Source organism: Platichthys flesus, chromosome 6, assembly GCF_949316205.1.
Source record: "Platichthys flesus chromosome 6, fPlaFle2.1, whole genome shotgun sequence".
Lineage (NCBI taxonomy): Eukaryota > Metazoa > Chordata > Actinopteri > Pleuronectiformes > Pleuronectidae > Platichthys > Platichthys flesus.
The window spans coordinates 23,638,978-23,661,906 of NC_084950.1; the positions used below are offsets into that span (position 1 = coordinate 23,638,978).

Below are 22,929 nucleotides of genomic sequence, written 5' to 3' on the forward strand. Positions count from 1 at the left end.
CTTAATGCTTAAAGCAGATGACTAATCCACTGTCATGTGTGTATGAATACGTGTATGTCTGTCCCCATTTCTCGGGACGATTTCATCACACTGTTTCTTTAACTGTGAAGAAAAACAGGTTGTAGACTTAATTTTTGCCACACCCAAATCTGGACCTGTGTGTATCACAAAGTGTTGCATATAAAAATTAGCTCTAGGTCCTCACCTGTCCTTCTGATCCACATCCTCCTGAACACAGTAAACTGGACTCAACAGGTATCTGTCTCCAGAAAGTCTGATGATGATCCAGTTAAGACAACGACAGAGTTTTGAATCAATGAAATCTTTACTGAATTCTGAGTATTAAAGGGGACATATTATGAAAATTCCACTTTTGTAGCTCTTCTACATGTTAATTTGGGTATCTGGCATGACTACCGTCCCCAAAACTCTGGAAAAAAACAACTCCCGCGACTTGTTGTGGTTCCTCTAGGTCAGAAACGATCATTAGAGTGCATCGAATTCGATTACGACCGAAATAAAGGGGGGCGGGGCTTTGGACAGCCTGGGAACTTTATTTCCCTCTCCATGGACGGGTAACACAACTGGGCTTAATAATAATAATAGACTATGCAAATACTGTTTATTAGATTCCTTGTGATGTTTATAAGTTTGAATCGTGTAACTGTGATATATTGGTTATGAGTTATTTGAAAGTTAATGTAAGTGATGTTATTCCCTTTCAGTCTTTCTCTGCATGTATATAGCAACTTTCTCTAATTTAGCAGCAACACACACACACACACACACACACACGCATATCTCTTTACACATCTCTATGACCCCTGCTACATTTCGTACACATACTGATGGGGATGATTTATTGCCTTCGTAGGGGCCTGCCGCCATTTTGAAAGCACACTCTCACACAGACACACACATGCATACTCACGTACACATATTTATATAGTAAGTACGTCTTTAGTAATTTCTGTCGTTATACTCTATTATCGTCATCATAAATGTTTTTCTTTCACAAATGTTTTAATGAAGGTTGCATAATTGTGAAATTTGCCAACAGCTACAGTGTCAAGAACTCTATATCTTTCAACTTTGCTAACTATCTATATGGTAATTTTGTTTATAGTTATTCATTTAATGTTAATCAGAGTTCCAAATCTGTAGTGCATACTTTAATGAGACTTAATCATAAATTGGCTATCTTTTCCCTTCCTTTGAAGGGTGGTGCACCGAGGTAACTTTAATCAATTCAAGTTATTTAATAAAAATGTTTTTAATATTAATATTCTATATTTTATTTTGATAATTATCGAACACCGAAAGGCACGCTATTTAATGGTATCACGTTTAATGCAATATTGCACAACACTATTCTTCCTCAACAACTTCACAATGTCTGATAGAGACGTTAAATTTGAGGCAATTTCCCTCTGCAATGCAGGTGTAACATCTCTTCAAGTTGCAAAGCTTGTGGCTGGATCAAGCTTAAATTTCGCCATCAATGGCTTCATATCTGCTCTCATTGTATTTTTATTTTGTTCATTTTATTTCCTCTTCTCTTTTCCCCTCGCTGGGTTGAGCAGAAGTCTGTTGCAAACGCCTGCATCTGTCAAATCTGTTCCATGTTATTTTTCCTTTGTTTGTTTGTCTCCACACAGGTCTCCTCTTCAATCAGCGTTGAGGGAGGCGTTTATTGTTGAGGAAGAATTCTTCGATCCTAAGTTTGACTTTAATTTCACTCATTTGAAAGACACAGAGAAATATTACAGAGGAGGGGATATGTATCAGCGCCCCTGTGGTTGGAAAGTTACACTTTTAAGGTGAATTAGACCACAATCTATATGCAGTCTTCATTCATACTGGACTTTTACAGATGTTTTCTCAGTGTTATCCAGACTGACTTGACTGAGAAGAAACTGTGAAACTCTGAAATAACAGACTGAAATAGGAATACAGGAGTACGCAAAGAGGCAAACTAAAGATGTGCCCTTTTTAAAAGTGTATTTTACAGTTTCAGATCATTGATCCTGCAAGTCTTCAAAACTTCTGACGTCTTTGCGGACGATATCAGCTTTAATGGCTCTGGGAAAAAAGTTCCTGTGTTGCACATTATTAAGTTGAACTGAAAGTGATATTTCCCAGAAATGGAGCCAATTGTTTTATTTAGAGGAGATGAATAAAAAATTCATGATTAAAAGATACATTTTAAGATGTTTTCAAATAGCAAAACCAAAAATGTGTTGTTTCGTTGAAGTCAAAAATCAAAAATCAGGTTTCTGTCTTCAGAAACACTGATGATGATCCAGTTAAGACAACGACAGAGTTTTGAATCGTTAAAATCTTTATGTTTTAAATTATGAAAATATTCAGAGGATGCTGAAGTTTTTCTGCACCTGACTTTTCATCGTCTCTGTCTCGCTGCTCTTATTAATGTTTGAATAAATGTTGTTCTTGTCACTAATGTATAGTGATGTTCCTGTCTCTGCTCTGTCCACCAACATTGAAACCTGATAATTGACAGGTTCTGAACCCCTATCATAACCTAACTGAAACCGGCCGTTTAAAACGACTACAAGTCACTTGCACTTCAGAACTACAATGACTCTTAGTAGGTTAAAGTCGTCCACCAAGGCCCAACTGTTCCCTTAAATCCAATCAAGCAGCACCAAATTTCCCTTTTTATTTTGTTTTGAGATATAAGAACACTTGAAAAGACAAATACATTTGTGGTCTTTTTATCATCTGCAGAACACTGTGTTGTTGGTTAATGTTGGCATGTGGGTTTGTATCTTAAAAGAGAATAAAGAAAAAGATTCGACCATGGAGAACTCAACTCTCAGTAAGTGTCTGTGTTTCCAGACAAGTATGAAGCAAGAGAGAAAATACCAGAACCTTTAATAATATGTCATTGCAAGCCGACAGTTTGTGATATAGTTTGTCATTTTGAAAATGTAGCAAATAAAATGTTACTGCAAGATAAATATGCACAGGTAGCCCAACATCAAAAGCATAAGACCCATTTTATTCAATGCTTAAAGCAGGTGACTAATCCACTGTCCTCATATGTGTATGAACATGTGTGTGTCTGTCCCCATTTTTCTGGACGATTTCATCAGACTGTTCCTGTAACTGTGTGAAGAAAAACAGTTTGCTAAACCTTTAATCTTGGCCACACCCAAATCCGGACATGTGTGTATGACAAAGTGTTTGCATATAAATATGAGCCCTAGGTCCTCGTACAGATCACTGGGTTTCCTTGTTTGTCCATGCAGCCAGAGGACAGGAGCTCCGAACCCTCAGTTTCATTCCAGAAAAGATCCTTCATTACAGCTCACTGTAAACATGGTTGATAGAAGCATTGCACTGGAGGCTCTGGGAGCACTCTGCAACGGCAACGTGACGTCTGTCCAGCAACAAGCTGGTTTGTCCAGTAAGAACCCTCAAGTGGGACCACGGCAGAATCTGTCCATCAAGCTTCTCATCCCGACTGTCGTTGACGGAGATGAACACTCGTAATTTGTGGAGCTTTTCTTACCCTAAATCATGAGATCAGTTTTTATTCTGTGAAGTTAGTGAATGCATTTTTTCTAATGTACAGCTCTTTCCTTCACACTACAGCCAAGCGTCAAGATCCAGCTTCTACCACATCAAGTCCATCCTGGAACCCAGTGGTCGAGCTGCCTCCCCCGCACTGGACAAGTCGGTTGTTGCTGTTAAGAAGAATCTCATTATAGATGAGGACGAATTCTTTGCCCCACAGTATAACTATGATTTCACCAAGCTGACTCAAACCGAGACCTATTGGAGAGGTGGAGAGAAGTATGAGCGTCCATGTGGTTGGTACCGATTTGGTCTCAAGGTGGGTGTGTCTTTGTTAAACACGACTTGTAATTTCAGAACCTCCTTCCAGTCTTTTTGTGAAACTGCTCTACATCAAGTACCATTTAAACATGCCTGCTGCTAAAAAGCAACAATACATAGAAATAATCAATAATATAACAAATCTATTGGAGAGAAGAATTCTTTATAACTCTTCAGCTGCTAAAAGCCTCTGCTATGTTCACCTGCTAATCTCTGGATGCCTGCTGCAGAGCAAGGGGTGCTCACTGGATTTATTCAGTTCAATTTTATTTGTATGGACATCACAACATACAGAGCATTATCTCCAGGCACTTCACATTGTAAGGAGACCTTAACAATTATAGAAAAACCCAACAGTTCCTTTGGCAACTGTAGAGATAAAAAACTCCCTCATTAACTGAAAGAGAAACCTCAAGCAGAATCAGAGGAGAGAAAGGGGGAAGAGAAAAGTGATGGGTGGAAACCAAAACTAACAAACTGTCTCCTTTAAGGAAAGTGATTGAATTTTTTCTTCTCTGGCCCAATGTCCCAATCCGCCAGCAAGTTTGGTGCAGATCTCTCCTTCACTTTTTATGTAATCCTGCTCACAAAAACACAAAGCAAACAGAAAGACACAGAGGCAACAAACATCTCTGCTTCATCATGAACCATCCAAAGCATGTGATGTCAACAATTTGTAAACAGGTGCTGGACAAGTATCCTGGGACTACCTGGCTGGGAACAACGTACCGTGGCACTCAGTCGAGCCCAGGGGAGTGGCCTGTGTCTTACCACGGGACATCAAAGACTGGTGCCGAAGGCATCATAGGAGATCACTACGAGGTTTGATTACATATCCATTGTTATCAGTGTGAATGCTGTAGAATCACATTCAGAATCAGAATCAGAGTCAGGTTTAATTGGCCAAGTAAGTTGTACAAACAAGGAATTTGACATGGTGAAGTGTCTCTCAATGTTCTTACATAGAATACACATAACAACACAAAACAAAACAAACAATGCGATGGTCTAAGTAAAAGAAAGAAATGAAGTGCAGGGATAAATATTGAATGGTATGAGTATTACAGTTGTAAAGTGAGGGTGAAATAAATAATATAATTTAATTTAATTACAATATAATATAAATTCGGAGTATTTGTACAGTGGTTAGTTATTATAAAGAACCAGGGTTATTGCCCAGTGCCACGGTGGATTGGCTGTTCAGGAGTGAGACGGCGTGGGGGAAGAAACAGTTTTTGTGTCTGGAGGTTTTGGTGAACAGTGATCTGTAGCGCCTCCCGGAGGGGAGGAGATGGAATAGGTTGTGTCCAGGGTGTGAGGGGTCTGCAGTGATATTTCCTGCCCGTTCCTGACTCTGGAAGTGTACAGGTCCTGGATGGTGGGCAGATTGGCACCGATCATCTTTCCCGCAGATGGCCGATCCAAACCAGACAGTTATTGAAGTATGTGTGAAGTCTGGGTTGGAGCGGGTGAGAGGTGTTAATGTGGGGTGATCAAACCTGCAGTAAAACATATTTCAGATCCCCAGCCAGTTTAGGGCTCTCCATGGGGCGGGGGGAGGTTTTCCTTTAGTTGGTGATGTCCTGCAGGCCTCTCCACACTGATGCAGGGTCGTTAGCTGAAAACCTGATTTTCAGCTTTTCAGAGTAGTTCCTCTTTGCCACTCTGATCTCCTTAGTCAGTGTGTTCCTGGCCTGGTTGAACAGGATCCTGTCCCCACTCATGAAGGCCTCCTCTTTGGCTTGACGAAGCCGCTTGAGCTTTGCTGAGAACCACGGTTTATTGTTATTAAATATGCATTACGTTTTGGTGGGAACACACATGCCTTCACAGAAACTGACATACGATGTCACAGTGTCAGCGAGTTCGTCCTGTGATGTGACTGCAGCCTCAAAAACACTCCAGTCAGTGCAGTCAAATCAGGCCTGTAGCTCCAGCTTTGACTCGTTGGTCCATTTCCTCACAGTTTTCACCACAGGCTTTGGAGATTTTAGTTTCTGCCTGTAGCTTGGGAGGAGATGAAGCAGGCAGTGATCACAGAGTCCCAAAGCTGCACGGGGAACAGAGCGATATGCATTCTTCAGTATTGTGTAGCAATGGTCCAGTGTGTTTTTGGTCCCTCGTTTTCCCCGTTAGTTCCGTAACACGGTCCGCGCGGTGGAGTTGGAAGCCCGGCAGATGAAGGATGCTGTCAGGGATGCACTCAACAAGCCAGGTTTCAGTGAAGCACAGCGCAGAAGATCTGGATAAATCCCTGTTTATCTTCTTTAGGAGCAGAAGTCCATCCATTTTGTTGGGCAGAGAGCGGCCGTTTGCCAGGTGTAACGCCGGGAGCGTAGTTCGGAACCCCCGCTCTCGCATTCTGACCAGCGCTCCAGCGCGCTTCCCTCGCCTGCGTCTCCTCCGACCAAAATCTCTAAAAAAGTTTCTGGGTCTGCAAAGTCCGGTGAAAGGGTCATTGTCATGGAACGTCGGACATTCATGAGTAATTCTATAGAAAAAGTAATCGTAGAGGGAGTGCTGAAGACCGTGCAAATAAACAAAAACACGAAAAACCAGTTCTGATATTTCTGCATCAACTCAGTTTAATAGGAGGCAAATAAAAAATCATACTCAGAGCAGATAAAATGTCACAGACATACACACTCCTTTGAGTTTTACATTTAATTTCAACATGTCCTGACTGAAGCCTCTCTGAAGAAAGATTTCAAACCACAAACTGTAAAATTATCTCTTCGCTTTATTTACGTTTTTTATTTAAGAGTAATAAATATAATTTGAAAGCTAAAAACTACATGCAAACCATAAGAAAAACATTGAAGGCCAGAGAGCAAGTAGAAAAAGACCACGATGTGATTACTGTCAACGTTGCTGAGACAATAACACACTGTATTTCAATGATGCTACTGTAATACAATAATTTTTTTAATTGTTAAAATTATTTTTATAAATGTTATTGTACAAATTCAATGAATGTTATTAAATTCTAATTCATACTTCTATTTAACAGCCAGGACCAGGTCAGGCCTATGGCAGGGGGATTTACTCCACACCGGACATAGGTGTGGCGAACCAATACGCCAAAACATTCACCTCCAGCAAGAATGGCAAGACGTACAAGGTGGTTCTGCAGAATCGAATCAACCCTGAGTACAGAAAGAAGTACGTTAACGACCTCTACTGGCTGGTCCCCATCCCAAAGGGAAAATCAGAAGATGAAGAGCAGGAGATGGTAGAGAGGGCCATCCGTCCTTATGGCCTTCTGCTAAAAGAGGTTTAACAGAGGAAGATCTATCTCTCTCTCTCACACACACACATATCTGTTGTTTGGCTTTGAAAGAATTCCTCTCTTTTATAGTGTAATACGTACAAAGTATTCCTATGCCACCTCATGTCATTGGGATATCGAGATGAATATGGAAAAATAATATCTTATCTGTATGTGTGCTTTATAGACGGATGGAATAAACAACCTGCAATCTACCTGCTCTGTCTCCTTTTTTCAAAAAGCTTTGATGTATAAGATCAACTTTTAAATTAATTTATCTCCAATCGATGTCTCTCCACGCCATAAAGATTGTTTACAGGCATCACAAGAAGGTTTCTGACATGAATTCCAGAAACTGTCTGGAGAATAGGATCCAGAGTTTCTCCTAAGTTTTCCCTTTCACATATGAAGAACGCAGCAGGGGATTCTCCAGATGTGTTGCACAGCAGCACTGAAATCTTGGGAACACTCAGGTAAGGGGTAGAGCATACGTCTGCTGTGAGCGCCGCAGAGAATGTCGGGGCGAAATTCTCACAAGAGATCAAATAAATGCCCCGTCAGATATCACACACATTAGGGGGGAATTGATGACAGACAGACTAAATTTTATTCTTAAATATTGATGAATGAAGAAAAGATTTGGCTCCAGCAGAAGGGCACTTTTCTCATCCAGGGCAAAAGGGCCAGTGCTTGAGCACGACTAGGGGTCTATCTTTGCACGTGCCTGCCTTCAATTGTGTCTTCTATGTGTATGCCACTGCTTTTTCATCCTGAGATATATTTATTCTTTTTGTCTTTTTGTATATTTCTTTCAGAAATGTCATCATTAGCCTGAGTTTTTACTCAGGGCCAGGCAGGAGAAACTCTCACTTGGACAGTTGCATTCTTCCACGCAGCCCCTCTGGAGAATGTCAGTTTATCTGAAGTACAGTGCATGTCTGCAAAAAGCTCTATTGTTCATGCTTTTCTATTGAAAATATCTATGGGTGAAAAGCAAATGAAACAATAAATAACCTTATATTTGTTTTAGACCTTTTAATTGTAAGAATAAGGTTTCCATTTGAGCTTAAAGGGGACATATTATGAAAATTCCACTTTTGTAGTGCTTCCACACGTTAATGTGAGTATCTGGCATGTCGACTGTCCCAAAAACTCTGGAAAAAGTGCTCGGGCTCGCTGGGTGATGTCCTTGGTCGGCTGGCTCCATGTCAGTGGATCCCTTCTGGTGGGACCTGTCGGTGAGGGGACCGTGTCTCTGGCGCTGTGGCCACTTAGATGGTTTACGGGTATCTGTGTGTGTGTGTCGGCCCGGTTGAAGCAGCAGGTATAACTATAAAACAGCTGTTTGTGGGAAGCTGCCGGACGTACCAGTGAGGGGGCCGTGTCTCACGGGTAGCAGCAGCAAGCTAACGCTAGCTTCTGTGTGTGTCGCCACATTATAACTTAAAGGGGACATATTATGCCCATTTTTCCACAGTTTATATGGTTCCTTGGGGTCTTAATGAAATGTCTGTAACATTTTTTGGTTAAAATACCTAAAGGATAATTTAAAACAGCACCTTTTTACCCTGTCTAAAACAGCCCTCCTCAGATTGACCTGTTTAGAGGGCCCTGCCCCTCTCTCACCCCGCCCCCATTTTATCCCGCCCCCTTTCACCCCTCTCACTCCTCCCCCTTCTCACCCCTCCCCCTCTCATGGAGATGTAGGACGTATGTTTGAATGTGTTCTCACTGCAGAATGCATTCAATATCTATAGGGCAGATTATGGGCCTTTACGTCTAAGAGGAATAGAGCAGTAAGCTTTTCTTTTTTTTTATGGATGAGATATCAGTCATTTCCGCAATACAAATATGACTGAGGAATAAAATACAATAAATTACTCTTCTCTCTCTATTACTTTGCTAACTGCTCATCTTACACGTGTCAATTGTTGACATGTTACATATCAAACATTAAAAGCACACAACTGTTTCTATACACTTTTATTGTCAGAAAGATTGCTAGAAAGAATGCCAAAGAGCTTTTTAAACATAGTTATTAAAAGTACTGGCTGGGACAGAGGTAATGAATACAAAAAAAGTATAATAAAAACATTGATTACAAAAATACACTTTGTGCCATCAGTAGCCATACTGTAAACAAAGGAACACTTTATATTTGTGTGTCACCTTTTAAGACCGGGGAACTGCTGCATTAAGACACGATAACATAAGCATTTTGACCCGCTGGGTGTCACTTTATTTCAGCAAAAACTGTCGCGTCATCAACATCCTTTTTCTGTTGAGTTGCCATCGTTCACTGTGTGTGAGGAGCCGGGAGAACGTTAATAAACCAGCGTGGACTTCTTCTATATACCTCATGAGGTAGGCTTCTCTAAGCTCGACTTCCGTTGCGCAATCTACTGTTCTGGCGGTGAATTGTTTTCACAACAAAAAGGCTGGTAGAACTATAAATCAAAAAGGGTCCGTTTGATCCGTCCGTCCGTCAGTCCACAACGGACTCAGAGAAGCATCCTGAGGCCTTTACTATCGAAAGCCATTTCCCCCCCTCTTCCCCCAAATTCTGTAAGTCTGGAGCCGCAAAACATATTTGATAACACAGGTTATAAAGTTATATATATAGTTATACAATATATATATAAAAACTATAGTTTGTTGCATTTATTAAATTATAGAACGACAATAAAAAAAAACTGTTGACATTTAACGGCTATTTTAACCTGTTACAAAAAGGAAAACACCAAACTCTTATGAATAGGAGAACAAAATACATGTGTAGGCCTACTTTGAAATAAATGAAAAACAGAAATATGTTTTTTTTTTCTCATCTCTTTTCAGCAGATGCTTGGTGCTTGCTCTGGAAATATCATTCAACATTACATTTCTTATTGTTTGCTAATTCCTCGCCACATATCAACCAAACAGGTAAACCTGCATCGTTGGCAGTGAAAGCAAATTAATCTGTCCACGCAGAATTAAACTCTATTTTCCTCCCAGCCTTTCTTTTTGGAAGCTGCAGCGCTGAACTCTGAGCAGCTGTGATCAGAGAAACTCAGTGTTTTCACTGTTTCCGCTGTTAAGAAGCAGCCGGTGAGTCAGTGCCCCACGTGAATGAGCTCTAATCTCACTGTGTCTCTCTGGGCGAGAGAGCGGGGCGGGGGGCGGAGCCCCTGACCAGTGCGCCATCTGGGAGCGCGAACACACACACACACACACACACACACACACACACACACACACACACACACACACACACACACACACACACACATCGCCCGCTCCTGGTATTTCATGATGCCTTGATACGATGATGATTTAAAAAATGTACGTGAAACTGATACATAAAGTTCACGTTCGCGAAAAATATGCGCAACACGCACAGAACTGTACAGGGAGCCACTGCAGAGGGGCTGAAGAGCCGCATGCAGCTCCGGAGCCGCAGGTTGCCATACCCTGCACTAACCAAACTATTTACTATCATTTCACTGTGTGGGGAATTGGCAACTGCAGGTGCTCCTGCTTGATGCTGTGTGAGAAGGGGGAAGGGGAGGGGGCGCGGGGGACAGTTCACCTCTGGGTCTCCCAAATGCAGTGATTCTCAAATTGTGTCGGGAGGGGAAATGTGAGGCAGAACTAATGTTTTGAGTCAAAACTTTTGACGTCCGCATCTCTTTAACGGTGGAACTGTAAAATAATCATTCTTTTGCAGTAGCCAGGGGTCGGCAACCCGCGGCGCTGCAGCGGCTCCCTGTACGGTGTTGTCGGGCGCCTGTGTGTGTGTCCCCAGACAGCACTCAAAACAGGTCAATCTGAGGAGGGCTGTTTTAGACAGGGTAAAAAGGTGCTGTTTTAACTGATTCTTGTAGTATTTTGACCAAAAAATGTTACAGACATTTCATTAAGACCCAAAGGAGCCATATCAACTGTGGTAAAATGGGCATAATATGTCACCTTTAAGACAAAAAAAAATTTAATTAACAGTTTTTCATCTTGGAGTTTAGGAAAAACTCCCAGGGGAGAATTGGTTGTCATAATCTTGCAGATAAAGACTGTGTTTTGGTGGACAAATCAAATGATTCCACTTGTTTTCAGATGATAATGGTGACAGCCAGGAGTGAAGACCCTGATGCAATTTCATGGCAGAGAGTATTTTTCTGAGACGTGAAAGTGAAACTACTTAAAGCTGCAGTCTATAAAACATTGATACGCCTGTGTAACCTGATCCTGAGTGGGCTGTTCTTTACACATTGACATATAAAGCCCAGCCTGAACCTTGTGCCCACTTCCCCAGAGTACAGACGCATCAGTCTTTGCGGCCGATATCAGTGTAGGGGATATTTTCAGAAAAGGATGACTGCAACTTGAACCTTCAATGTAACTTGGATTTACCCAAGTAAAAAAACAAACAGAAATTGCTGCCTTATATAATTAATTAAGGTGGTCAACACCTTCAAATATTTAGGAGTCCATATGGACAATAAACTGGACTGGTCAACAAATGTTGATGCAATCTACAAGAAGGGTCAGAGCCGGCTCTACTTCCTGAGGAGGTTGAGGTCGTTCAACATCTGCAACAAACTCCTGCGCATGTTCTACCAGTCTGTTGTTGCCAGCGTCCTTTTTTATGCTGTTGTGTGCTGGGGAGGCAGTATAAAGAAGAGGGATGCAGGGCGACTGGATAGGCTGGTGAGGAAGGCGGGAGCTGTTGTTGGCTCTGAACTGGACTGCCTCACAACAGTGGCAGAGAGCAGGACCCTGAGTAGGTTGCGGTCTATCTTGGACAATGAGCACCACCCACTTCACAAAACTCTCATAGGTCAGAGGAGCGTTTTCAGTGGCAGACTCCTGTCATTGTCATGCTCATCGGAAAGGCTGAGGAGGTCCTTTGTCCCCAGGGCCATTCGGCTTCATAACGCCACACAGAGGGAGAGTGGGGGGGAGAGATCTTCCCGGCATGAGTCGACCATATTCGTGGCACCTATTGCACTTCTGTCCGTCCTGGGAGAGGGATCCCTCACATGTGGCTCTCTCTGAGGTTTCTATGTATTTTTACCCTGTTAAAGGCTTTTTTCGTAGTTTTTCGTAGTTTTTCGTAGTTTTTCAAATTTTATTTGTATAGCCCATATTCACAAGTTACAATTCTTCTGGTGGGCTATAACAGGGTGTGACACCCTCTGTCCTTAACCCTCAACAAGAGTAAGGAAAAACTACTAAAAACCCTTTTAACAGGGTAAAAATACGTAGAAACCTCAGAGAGAGCCACATGTGAGGGATCCCTCTCCCAGGACGGACAGAAGTGCTATAGATGGGTCTGTGCTATGACCTTGGTTGCTAGGACAACCGTCACCTTGGCCAGCTGGAACCTATCTGTGTTTTCACAGCTCTGCTTGACCGTGACAATTAGCTCTTGTGAGCTGTGGAAATACTGCCTATGAAGAGAATATGAAGACATATTTTTCAACAGAAACACTGCCTATTTAAAAACTGAGAGCTCAGTAGTTTCTTCTGTTTGACATAAAGCAGAGACTAAGCAGTGTCAATGTGCAGGAGATAAGGGCAAGTTCAAGTTCCAGTGGTTTCACATGAGTGAACTCATCATAGAACATGTAAATTAACATTATGACCTCCAACCAGAGACCAGAATGTAACAGGTATCCCGTCTTTGTGCCGCTTTTCGTCTTTTGGCTCTTTGTAAACTCATGAGAGGATTCGATCTTGTTGATCACAGCTTTTTGTTCCCACATTTTGTGGCCTCGTCTTGATCCAGCTTTTGATCCCGATGACATTTGAGGTCTGTCAGTGAGACTTCTCAATGTGTCATGTTTGTCTCTTTCTAGTCTGTAGCCTTGTCAGACTTGCTCTCATCTCAGGTGTTGGTTTTCTGTTGGTTCCGAGTAAAAACAATTCTGGTGGCACAAAACTTGAATCTGATCAAGACAATGTGTCTTGTCTCTTCACTTAATTATAAATCAATAATCTGAAACTAATTTTTTTTTTATTGAACCATGTTCAGTCCATTGTTAACAGATATTATAATTTGTTTGTGTCCTATTTATTTGTGCCTAGGTGGCTGAATTTTTCTCCATTACCTTACAGATCCTCATCACCCTCTGTTCTATTGATAGATTCTCCTGTTGGATCTAAACAACACCCCCGACTTGATCCGGGCAATGACAAGACCTGCACCACAACTCAGGTGACGCCTCACATCTGCTTATATCCACAGACAATATATTTAAGCACTTTCACAGCAATAATGTGTGAAGTTATGCTAAAAGTCTAAAAGTATGTTGACAGGCCTTCGTAAGCCTACAGAGAATTTATCACTTGAGTGTGTAGCTATTCAGCTTCACGGAGCATCATAATTAGCTTTCAGACATGCACACAAAAAAACTGAAATGATCTGGAGGGGCTGTATGTGAAAACCCAAATGGCTGAGTCAAATAATGCAGAGATTCATTGCAAGAACTCAGCCGGATATCTTCTGAAGGATTCACCGCGATCGCGTGGGAGTGTTGATGATATTTCTAACACGTGATTAAAATAATGCTAATATATCTGGATGAAGAAGAAGAGCCATGCATGTAGGACAGTGATTCTCAAACTGAGAATCACTGTCCGGAGCACCGCGCTTCTGTGTATGGTTGGAACCCGGCATCACATTTCCCCCTCCCGGTCCAGCGCCCCACCCCGCTCTGCGCGGCACTCAGCGAGGCGCTCAGCGCAGTTCTCTAGTGCACATTGTAGGAGAAGATGCCAACTAGCAAAGACAATGAGATCCAAGAACTCTGGACATAAGGGCAGATGCCGCTGTTTATGTGCTGTAAACCAAAACACATGCTTTCTACCCAGATGCCAATTAGCACCTAAATATTCTGAATGTTTTCCTGGTGGAAACGTGTCCGACCCGCACAATCTCCTGCTGCTTTCTTCACATGTGAAAAGCAAAGTGCAAAATGTGGACAAATGGTCCCAGGTATCATCCAGAGTTCATGTCTAAAAACGGCCATGTAATTTTCGGTTCATTGTTTTGTCCAAGCCACAACTTTACAGTTTTTCACGATTGTTAACACACAAAAAGCGAAAATTCTGCACAATTTTCACAACCTTCACTTCATGTACCAATCGCTCGACCCAATTTGGCACTACTTCACACTCCCTTATCTGCATTAGACTCTGACTTTCATTCTTTACAATCTGATGTCAATTACACATCACATTGTTGTCAAAACACTACACCCAATGTTTAGTTGTTGCACACACTTCTCAAGTAAAATGTCAAAGCATCAACCTACAACACACAAATACTCAAATCTCTAAACATTCAGGTCTGTTGAGCAATTTCACCTCATTTACACAGCCGAACAGGAGACTGAAGTGAGTGAGTGTCGAGGCCTGTCAGCATTGTGTGTGTGAGGCTTTTAGTTTTCTGTGTGCAGTTTTGAGAAAGCCTTTATTGTTTTGAAAAACGTGTCTTAACAATTGTGGAAAACTGTAATTTTTGTGAAGGGGGGGGGGGTTGAGCTGGCCGGTTTACAGTACTGTACTGTTCTCTGTGTGTACCGAAATAAACCTTTTTATGCTGCATATTTGTGTGCTGTTTTATGTTTGATTATGGAAAAAGTAGGCCTACACTGAGACATTTTACAAAAGGAGAAATGGCTCATTCTCCAGAGTCATGTTATTCATATGGTGTGTTCCATTTTGATGATTATGTTTTCAGTTTTGAACTTCAGTGTGCTGTAAATGCTTTGTAGTGTGCAAGCAAATCCTTAGTTGTGTGTACTCAATGAATGGTATGTGTGTGTCATTTGAAAATATGGCTGTGTGTACCAAATGAAAACAGGAGTTCCATTTTGTTAACAGGTAAGAGATTTGATGGCCAAGAGTCAAAGGGAGTGTCAGGTTTAACATTGTGTGTGTGAGGTTTTCAGTTTTCTGTGTGCAGTTTTGAGAAAGCCGTTATTGTTTTGAAAAACGCGTGTTAACAATTGTGAAAAACTGTAACTGTTATGTCCAGTCTCACTGCTCTGAAGAGTCAAATATTTCCTTCCGTAGTAAGTAGCGACCAACTATATGTCAATATTGTGTCAGAGCTATTTCCACAACCCAAGCAAAATCATGTTTATGTACATGTTGGTGAAGTTTAGAGAAGATGATTTAAATAAATTTTAGGTATAACAAGTGCATAAATCAATCTGTTTTACAGTATATATTGGATGATAAGCATATCTTTAAGTGGTAAAACTCCCTTTAAACTGATCAAATAATATGAAATCCATCAATTAATTCACACCTAAAAGGATTAGAATTAAAGTGAAAATTGGTGCATTTTAAAGTCGTTTGTCCATTTTTAAAAACTGGTGATAATCCTTCAAGTTACTTCAATCCATTAGTAAATGAATTGATAGCGCTGATGTTGCTTCAAATTTGTAACATAACAACAAATGTGTTTTTATTAGGAGTGGCAAGTGAAGGGATCTCTGGCTGCCAGACCACAGTGCTCATGTTTTTTGAGTAAAAAAGGGATAAACATATCACATTGTGTAGTTCCCCCATGCATAAAACCTGCTCTTAAAGAATTTGTTTTATTTAGAGGAGATGAAGTGAAAAATTCATGATTTAAAAAGAAAATTAAAGAACCAAAAATAAAACAATAACGGCTTTCTCAAAACTGCACACACAAAACTGAAAACCTCACACACAAAATGCTAAACCTGACATTCCCTCTGCAAGATGACTCTTTGCCATTTCTCCTTTTGTAAAATGTCTGTAGACCTACTTTTTTCATACTCAAACATAAAACAGCACACAAATATGCAGCATAAAAAGGTTTATTTTGGTATACACAGAGAACAGTACAGTAAACCGGCCTGCTCTGCGCAGTGGGACCCGGTCCTGTGGATTCCGTTCATATATCTTCCACCACCAAGCTGAAAAGAATTCCTCAATGGGATTCAGGAAAGGAGAATAAGGTGGAAGGTATAGAACGGAGAAATGGGGGTGGTCCTGGAACCACTCACGCACTTGAGCAGCTCATTGGAAGCTCACATTGTTCCAGATGATAACGTGATCGATCCGCTTTGGGTCATCCATCTGGCCAGGTGGTACCAACAGGTCATGCAGGCCATCCAGGAAGACGAGGAGACAGGCAGCGTTATAGGCCCCTAGGTGGGCATGACGTTGCAAGATCCCATGGTGATTCATTGCAGCACACATGGTGATGTTCACACCACGCTGTCCGGGGACCTCACGGCTGGTTTCTGCCCTGTCGCCTCCTCTTCACCAGGTTGAATCCCACCTCATCAATAAAGATGTACTGGTTCAACATATGAGCTGTGTCATGCTCCTGGATCCGCTGACACAGACAGCATGAGAATGCAAGTTACAGTATGGACACAGAGAGGTCAACACAGTGGGTTACAGTGACACACTGTAGAAAAGGAACAATATTGGATTACAGGTACAATACATGCATGTGTCAGTGCTGAATGTTGGTACTTACAAGCACAAACTCTCGCCGTAACTCCTTGATGCCTGTGTTCCGTTCAAATGGGACCCTGAACACTTGTTTCATCCACATGGCAGTCCTATGAAGAATACGCTCCAATGTAGAGAGGCTGATGGTCTGGCAATTTCTAAATGTAGCATGGTCAGCCAGGATCCTAGTTTTTATTTGTCTGAGTGTGATAGAGTTGTTCGTATGAACCATATCTACAATTTCAGTCTCCTGTTCGGCTGTAAAAAATGCGGTGAAATTGCTCAACAGACCTGAATGTTTAGAGATTTGAGTATTTGTGTGTTGTACGTTGATGCTTTGAGATTTTACTTGAGAAGTGTGTGCAACAACTGAACATTGTGTGTAGTGTTTTGACAACAAGGTGATGTGTAATTGACATCAGAGTGTAAAGAATGAAAGTCAGAGTCTAATGCAGATAAGGGAGTGTGAAATAGTACCAAATTGGGTCGAGTGATTGGTACATGAAGTGAAGGTTGTGCAAATTGTGCAGAATTTTCGCTTTTTGTGTGTTAACAACTGAGAAAAACTGTAAAGCAGCTGATCGACCTGAGCTCTCCGCTCATCAGGTGGAGTCCAGAAGACAAGAAGGAGAACAACGCTCATCAACCTCTCCTTGGCGGCTGTGGCTGAGGGGGTAGAGTGGTCGTCCTCCAACCTGAAGGTCGGCGGTTCGATCCCCAGTCTAAACAATCTGCATGCCGAAGTGTCCTGAACCCTGAATGGCCCCCATAGAATAACAAAGTGCTGGGATAGATGCACTGTATGAATGTGTGTGTGATTGGGTGAACGTGAAACTGTAGTGTAAAGCGCTTTGAGTGGTCATCAAGACTAGAAAAGCGCTATATAAATACAAATCCATTTACCATTCCTTCTGATCCACATCCTCCTGAACACGTGGACCTGCTGGCCTCTGCAGTAAACTGGACTCAACTGGTTTCTGTCTCCAGAAACTCTGATGATGACCCAGATAAGACAACGACAGCGTTTTGAATCATTGAAATTTTTACTGAATTCTGAGTATCATGTTTTAAATTATATTAAATTTATAATTAAATTATTATTATATAAAATATTCAAAGTTTTTCCTCACCTGACTTTGCTTTTCATCGTCTCTGTCTCACTGCTCATATTAATGTTTGAATAAATGTTGTTATTGTCACTACTGTATACTGATGTTCCTGTCTCTGCTCTGTCCACCAACATTGAAACCTGATAATTGACAGGTTCTGAACCCCTATCATAACCTAACAGAAACCGGTCGTTTAAAACGACTACAAGTCGCTTTCACTTCAGAACTACAATGACTCTTAGTAGGTTACAGTCGACCACCAAGGCCAAACAGTTACCTTACATCCAATCAAGCAGCACCAAATTCCCCATTTTATTTTGTTTTGAGATATAAGAACACTTGGCAGGACAAATACATTTGTGGTCTTTTTATCATCTGCAGAACACTGTGTTGTTGGTTAATCTTGGCGTGTGGGCTTGTATCTTAAAAGAGAATAAAGACAAAGATTCTTCCATGGAGAACTCAACTGTCAGTAAGTGTCTGTGCTTCCAGACAAGTATGAAGCAAGAGAGAAAATACCAGAACCTTCAACTATTACTACCTGTCATTAAAAACAAGGTGACTTCTTATTGTAAATTTATATTCCAACTATCATCATGCTATTGCCAGCCAACAGTTTGTGATATAGTTTGTCATTTAAAAATGTAGCAAAAATAATATCTCACCTTTTTTGAAAATTTTAAATTTCATCTAATGCCTCTCACCTCTCATCCTCTCATCGTCATCCGCTTATCCGGGGTCGGGTCGCGGGGGGAGCAGCTCAAGCAGGGGGCCCCAGACTTCCCTTTCCCGGGCCACATTGACCAGCTCTGACGGGGGGATCCCGAGGCGTTCCCAGGCCAGTGTTGAGATATAATCTCTCCACCTAGTCCTGGGTCTTCCCCGAGGTCTCCTCCCCACTGGACGTGCCTGGAAAACCTCCCAAGGGAGGTGCCCAGTGGGCATCCTTACCAGATGCCCGAACCACCTCAGCTGACTCCTTTCTAAGTAAAGGAGCAGCGGCGCTAATCTGAGTTCCTCACGGATGACTGAGCTTCTCACCCTATCCCTAAGGGAGACGCCAGCCACCCTTCTGAGAAACTCATCTCGGCCGCTTGTACCCGCGATCTCGTCCTTTCGGTCATCATCTAATGCATGAATGTTAAATCCCAGACGGATCTGCAATGACATTATTGATAATTCTTAGCTTTTTATGTACTACATGTAATTATTACATGATAAATATGCACATGTAGCCCAACAGTGAAAAGTTTGAGTCCCATTTTATTTAATGCTTAAAGCAGATGACTAATCCACTGTCCTCTTATTATGTAATTGAACACGTGTGTGTCTGACCCCATTTCTCTGGAAGATTTCATCAGACTGTTCCTGTAACTAAGGTTGTAAACTTTTTATTTTTGCCACACCCAAATCCTGAACTGTGTGTTTCACAATGTGCTGCATATAAATATGAGCTCTAGGTCCTCGTACTGATCACTGGGTTTCCTTATTCCATGCAGCCTGAGGTGAGGAGTTCATGACCCTCAGTTTCCTTCCAGAAAAGATCCTTCATTACTTCTGACGGACGAGAGCTCACTGTAAACATGGTTGATAGAAGCATTGCACTGGAGGCTCTGGGAGCACTCTGCACTGGCAACGTGACGTCTGTCCAGCAACAAGCATCACCAGCTGGTTTGTCCAGAAGGAACCTTCAAGTGGGACCACTGCAGAATCTGTCCATCAAGCTTCTCTCCCGACTGTCATTGATGGAGATGAACACTCGTAATTAGTGGAGCTTCTCTTACCATAAATTGTGAGATCAGATTTTATTCTGTTTTATTTAGAGGAGATGAAGTAAAAAATCATGATTAAAAAGAAAATGTTAAGATGTGTTTTCAAAAAGCTCAACTAAAAATGTGTTGTTTCGTTAAAGCAGCTGATCAACCTGAGCTCTCCACTCATCAGGTGGAGTCCAGAAGACAAGAAGGAGAACAACGCTCATCAACCTCTCCTTCTGATCCACATCCTCCTGAACACGTCGACCTGCCGGCCTCTGCAGTAAACTGGACTCAACTGGTTTCTGTCTCCAGAAACTCTGATGATGATCCAGTTAAGACAACGACAGAGTTTAAATCAGTGAAATCTTTACTGAATTCTGATTATTATGTTTTAAATTATGAAAATATTCAGAGAATGCTGAAGTTTTTCTGCACCTGACTGTACTTTTCATCGTCTCTGTCTCACTGCTCATATTAATGTTTGAATAAATGTTGTTCTTGTCACTAATGTATACTGATGTTCCTGTCTCTGTCCACCAACATTGAAACCTGATAATTGACAGGTTCTGAACCCCTATCATAACCTAACTGAAACCGGTCGTTTAAAACGACTACAAGTCGCTTTCACTTCAGAACTACAATGACTCTTAGTAGGTTACAGTCGTCCACTAAGGCCCAACTGTTCCCTTAAATCCAATCAAGCAGCACCAAATTCCCATTTTATTTTGTTTTGAGATATAAGAACACTTGGCAGGACAAATACATTTGTGGTCTTTTTATCATCTGCAGAACACTGGGTTGTTGGTTAATGTTGGCGTGTGGGCTTGTATCTTAAAAGAGAATAAAGACAAAGATTCTTCCATGGAGAACTCAACTCTCAGTAAGTGTCTGTGCTTCCAGACAAGTATGAAGCAAGAGAGAAAATACCAGAACCTTTAACTATTAATACCTGTCATTAAAAACAAGGTGACCTCTTATTTTATATTTCTATTCCAATTTATATCAACATGCTATTGCCAGCCAACAGTTTGTGATATAGTTTGTCATTTAAAAATGTAGCAAAAATAATATCGCACTTTTTTGGGAAAATATAAAATTTCATATAATGTATGAATGTTAAATCCCAGACGAATCTGAAATGACATTATTGATAATACTTAGCTTTTTATGTACGACATGTATTTATTCAATGATAAATATTCACAGGTAGCTCAACAGTGAAAGTTTGAATCCCATTTTATTTAATGCTTAAAGCAGACGACTAATCCACTGTCCTTATAATATGTAATTGAACACGTGTGCGTCTGACCCCATTTCTCTGGAAGATTTCATCAGACTGTTCCTGTTACTGTGAAGAAAAAAAGGTAGTAAACTTTTTATCTTTGCCACACCCAAATCCGCACCTGTGTTTATCACAAAGTGTTTGCATATAAATATGACCTCTAGGTCCTCGTACAGATCACTGGGTTTCCTTATTCCACGCAGGACAGGAGCTCCGAACCCTCGGTTTCATTCCAGAAAAGTTCCTTCATTACTTCTGTAGGACGAGAGCTCACTGTAAACATGGTTGATAGAAGCATTGCACTGGAGGCTCTGGGAGCACTCTGCAACGGCAACGTGACGTCTGTCCAGCAACAAGCATCACCAGCTGGTTTGTCCAGAAGTAAACTTCAAGTGGGACCACAGCAGAATCTGTCCATCAAGCTTCTCATCCCGACTGTCGTTGATGGAGATGAACACTCGTAATTAGTGGAGCTTTTCTTACCATAAATCATGAGATCAGATTTTATTCTGTAAAGTTAGAGAATGCATTTTTCTAATATACATCTCTTTCCTTCACACTTTAGCGAAGTGTCAAGATCCTGCTTCAACTCCATCAAGTTCATCCTGGACGGCAGTGGTGGATCTGACTTTCCCGAACTGGACGAGGCGGTTGTTATGATCCAAAAGAATCTCATAATGGATGAGGATGAATTCTTTGCCCCACAGTATGACTATGATTTCAAAAACCTGACTGAGACTGAGACCTATTGGAGAGGTGGAGAGAAGTATGAGCGTCCATGTGGTTGGTACCGATTTGGACTCAAGGTGGGTGTGTCTTTGTTAAAGTTGACTTGTAATTTCAGAACCTCCTTCCAGTCTTTTTGTGAAACTGCTCTACATCAAATACCATTTAGTGGAATGGGGAAGAGAAAAGTGATGGGTGGAAACCAAATCTACCAACTGTCTCCTTTAAGGAAAGTGATTGAGTTTGTTCTTCTCTGGCCCAATGTCTCAATCCTCCAACAAGTTTGGTGCAAATCTGTATTTCACGTTTTATGTTATCCTGCTCACAAAAACACAAAGCATGCCAAGAGGCAACAAACATATCTGCTTCATTAGAAACCATCCAAATCATGTAATGTCAACAATTTGTTGCAGGTGCTGGACAAGTATGCTGGGACTACCTGGCTGGGAACCACGTACCGTGGCACTCAGTCAAGCCCAGGGGAGTGGCCTGTGTCTTACCACGGGACATCAAAGACTGGTGCCGAAGGCATCATTGGAGATCACTACAAGGTTTGATTACATATCCATTGTTATCAGTGTGAATGCTGTAGAATCACACATTCACAGTATAATTTTTTTCAAACCACAAAATGAAAAATATCTCCTCTCTTCTTTACCATTTTTATTTAAGAGTAATAAATATAATTTGAAAGCTTAAAAAACATTGAAGGCCTGAGAGAAAAAGACCAGGATGTGATTACTGTCAACGTTGCTAAGACAATAACACACTGTATTTCAATAATGGTACTGTAATAAAATCATTGTTGTAATTGTTAAAATGATTGATATAAATGTTATTGTACAAATTCCATAAATGTTAATAAATTCTAATTCATACTTCTATTTAACAGCCAGGACCAGGGCAGGCCTATGGCAGGGGGATTTACTCCACACCGGACATAAGTGAGGCGAACCGCTACGCCAAAACGTTCACCTCCAGCAAGAATGGCAAGACGTACAAAGTGGTTCTGCAGAATCGAATCAACCCTGAGTACAGAAAGAAGTACGTTAACAACCTCTACTGGCTGGTTCCCATCCCAAAGGGAAATTCAGAAGATGAAGAGCAGGAGATGGTAGAGAGGGCCATCCGTCCTTATGGCCTTCTGCTGAAAGAGGTCTAACAGAGGAAGATCTCTCTCTCTCTCTTTCTCTCTCTCTCGCTCTCTCTCTCTCTCTCTCACACACACACAAAAACACACACACACACTCACACACACACATCTGGCCAGCTGTGGAGCTTTGAAACAATTCCTGTCTTTTTATTGTAATACGAACAAAGTACTCCGTTGCTGTCAAATGTGATTTACATATCAAGATGAATATGGAAAAATAATATCTTATCTGTATGTGTACTTTATAGACGGATGCAATAAACAACCTGCAATCTACCTGCTCTGTCTCCTTT

General features: G+C 41.4%; 2 protein-coding genes across 2 annotated transcripts; both read left to right on the forward strand.

Moving 5' to 3' along the window:
* Positions 1-3,251: 3,251 nt before the first annotated feature.
* Positions 3,252-7,344, forward strand: LOC133955712 (uncharacterized). The gene is made up of 4 exons (XM_062390697.1): positions 3,252-3,512; positions 3,619-3,859; positions 4,546-4,683; positions 6,872-7,344. The coding sequence occupies exons 1-4, from the start codon at positions 3,343-3,345 to the stop codon at positions 7,139-7,141; spliced, it is 819 nt and encodes a 272-aa protein (XP_062246681.1). The 5' UTR covers positions 3,252-3,342; the 3' UTR covers positions 7,142-7,344.
* Positions 7,345-20,951: 13,607 nt separating this feature from the next.
* On the forward strand, positions 20,952-22,893 carry LOC133955627 (uncharacterized). Its single transcript, XM_062390555.1, has 4 exons — positions 20,952-21,217; positions 21,323-21,563; positions 21,897-22,034; positions 22,376-22,893. Exons 1-4 carry the CDS (start codon positions 21,039-21,041, stop codon positions 22,643-22,645), a joined length of 828 nt encoding a protein of 275 aa, XP_062246539.1. The 5' UTR covers positions 20,952-21,038; the 3' UTR covers positions 22,646-22,893.
* Positions 22,894-22,929: the final 36 nt, after the last annotated feature.

Coding starts and splice junctions, on each gene's coding strand:
- LOC133955712 (XM_062390697.1), top strand. CDS start 3,343: ATGGTTGATAGAAGCATTGCACTGGAGGCTCTGGGAGCACTCTGCAAC. Junction 3,513..3,618: donor GTTGACGGAGATGAACACTC/GTAATTTGTGGA, acceptor TTCACACTACAG/CCAAGCGTCAAGATCCAGCT. Junction 4,684..6,871: donor TCATAGGAGATCACTACGAG/GTTTGATTACAT, acceptor TCTATTTAACAG/CCAGGACCAGGTCAGGCCTA.
- LOC133955627 (XM_062390555.1), top strand. CDS start 21,039: ATGGTTGATAGAAGCATTGCACTGGAGGCTCTGGGAGCACTCTGCAAC. Junction 21,564..21,896: donor GGTACCGATTTGGACTCAAG/GTGGGTGTGTCT, acceptor AATTTGTTGCAG/GTGCTGGACAAGTATGCTGG. Junction 22,035..22,375: donor TCATTGGAGATCACTACAAG/GTTTGATTACAT, acceptor TCTATTTAACAG/CCAGGACCAGGGCAGGCCTA.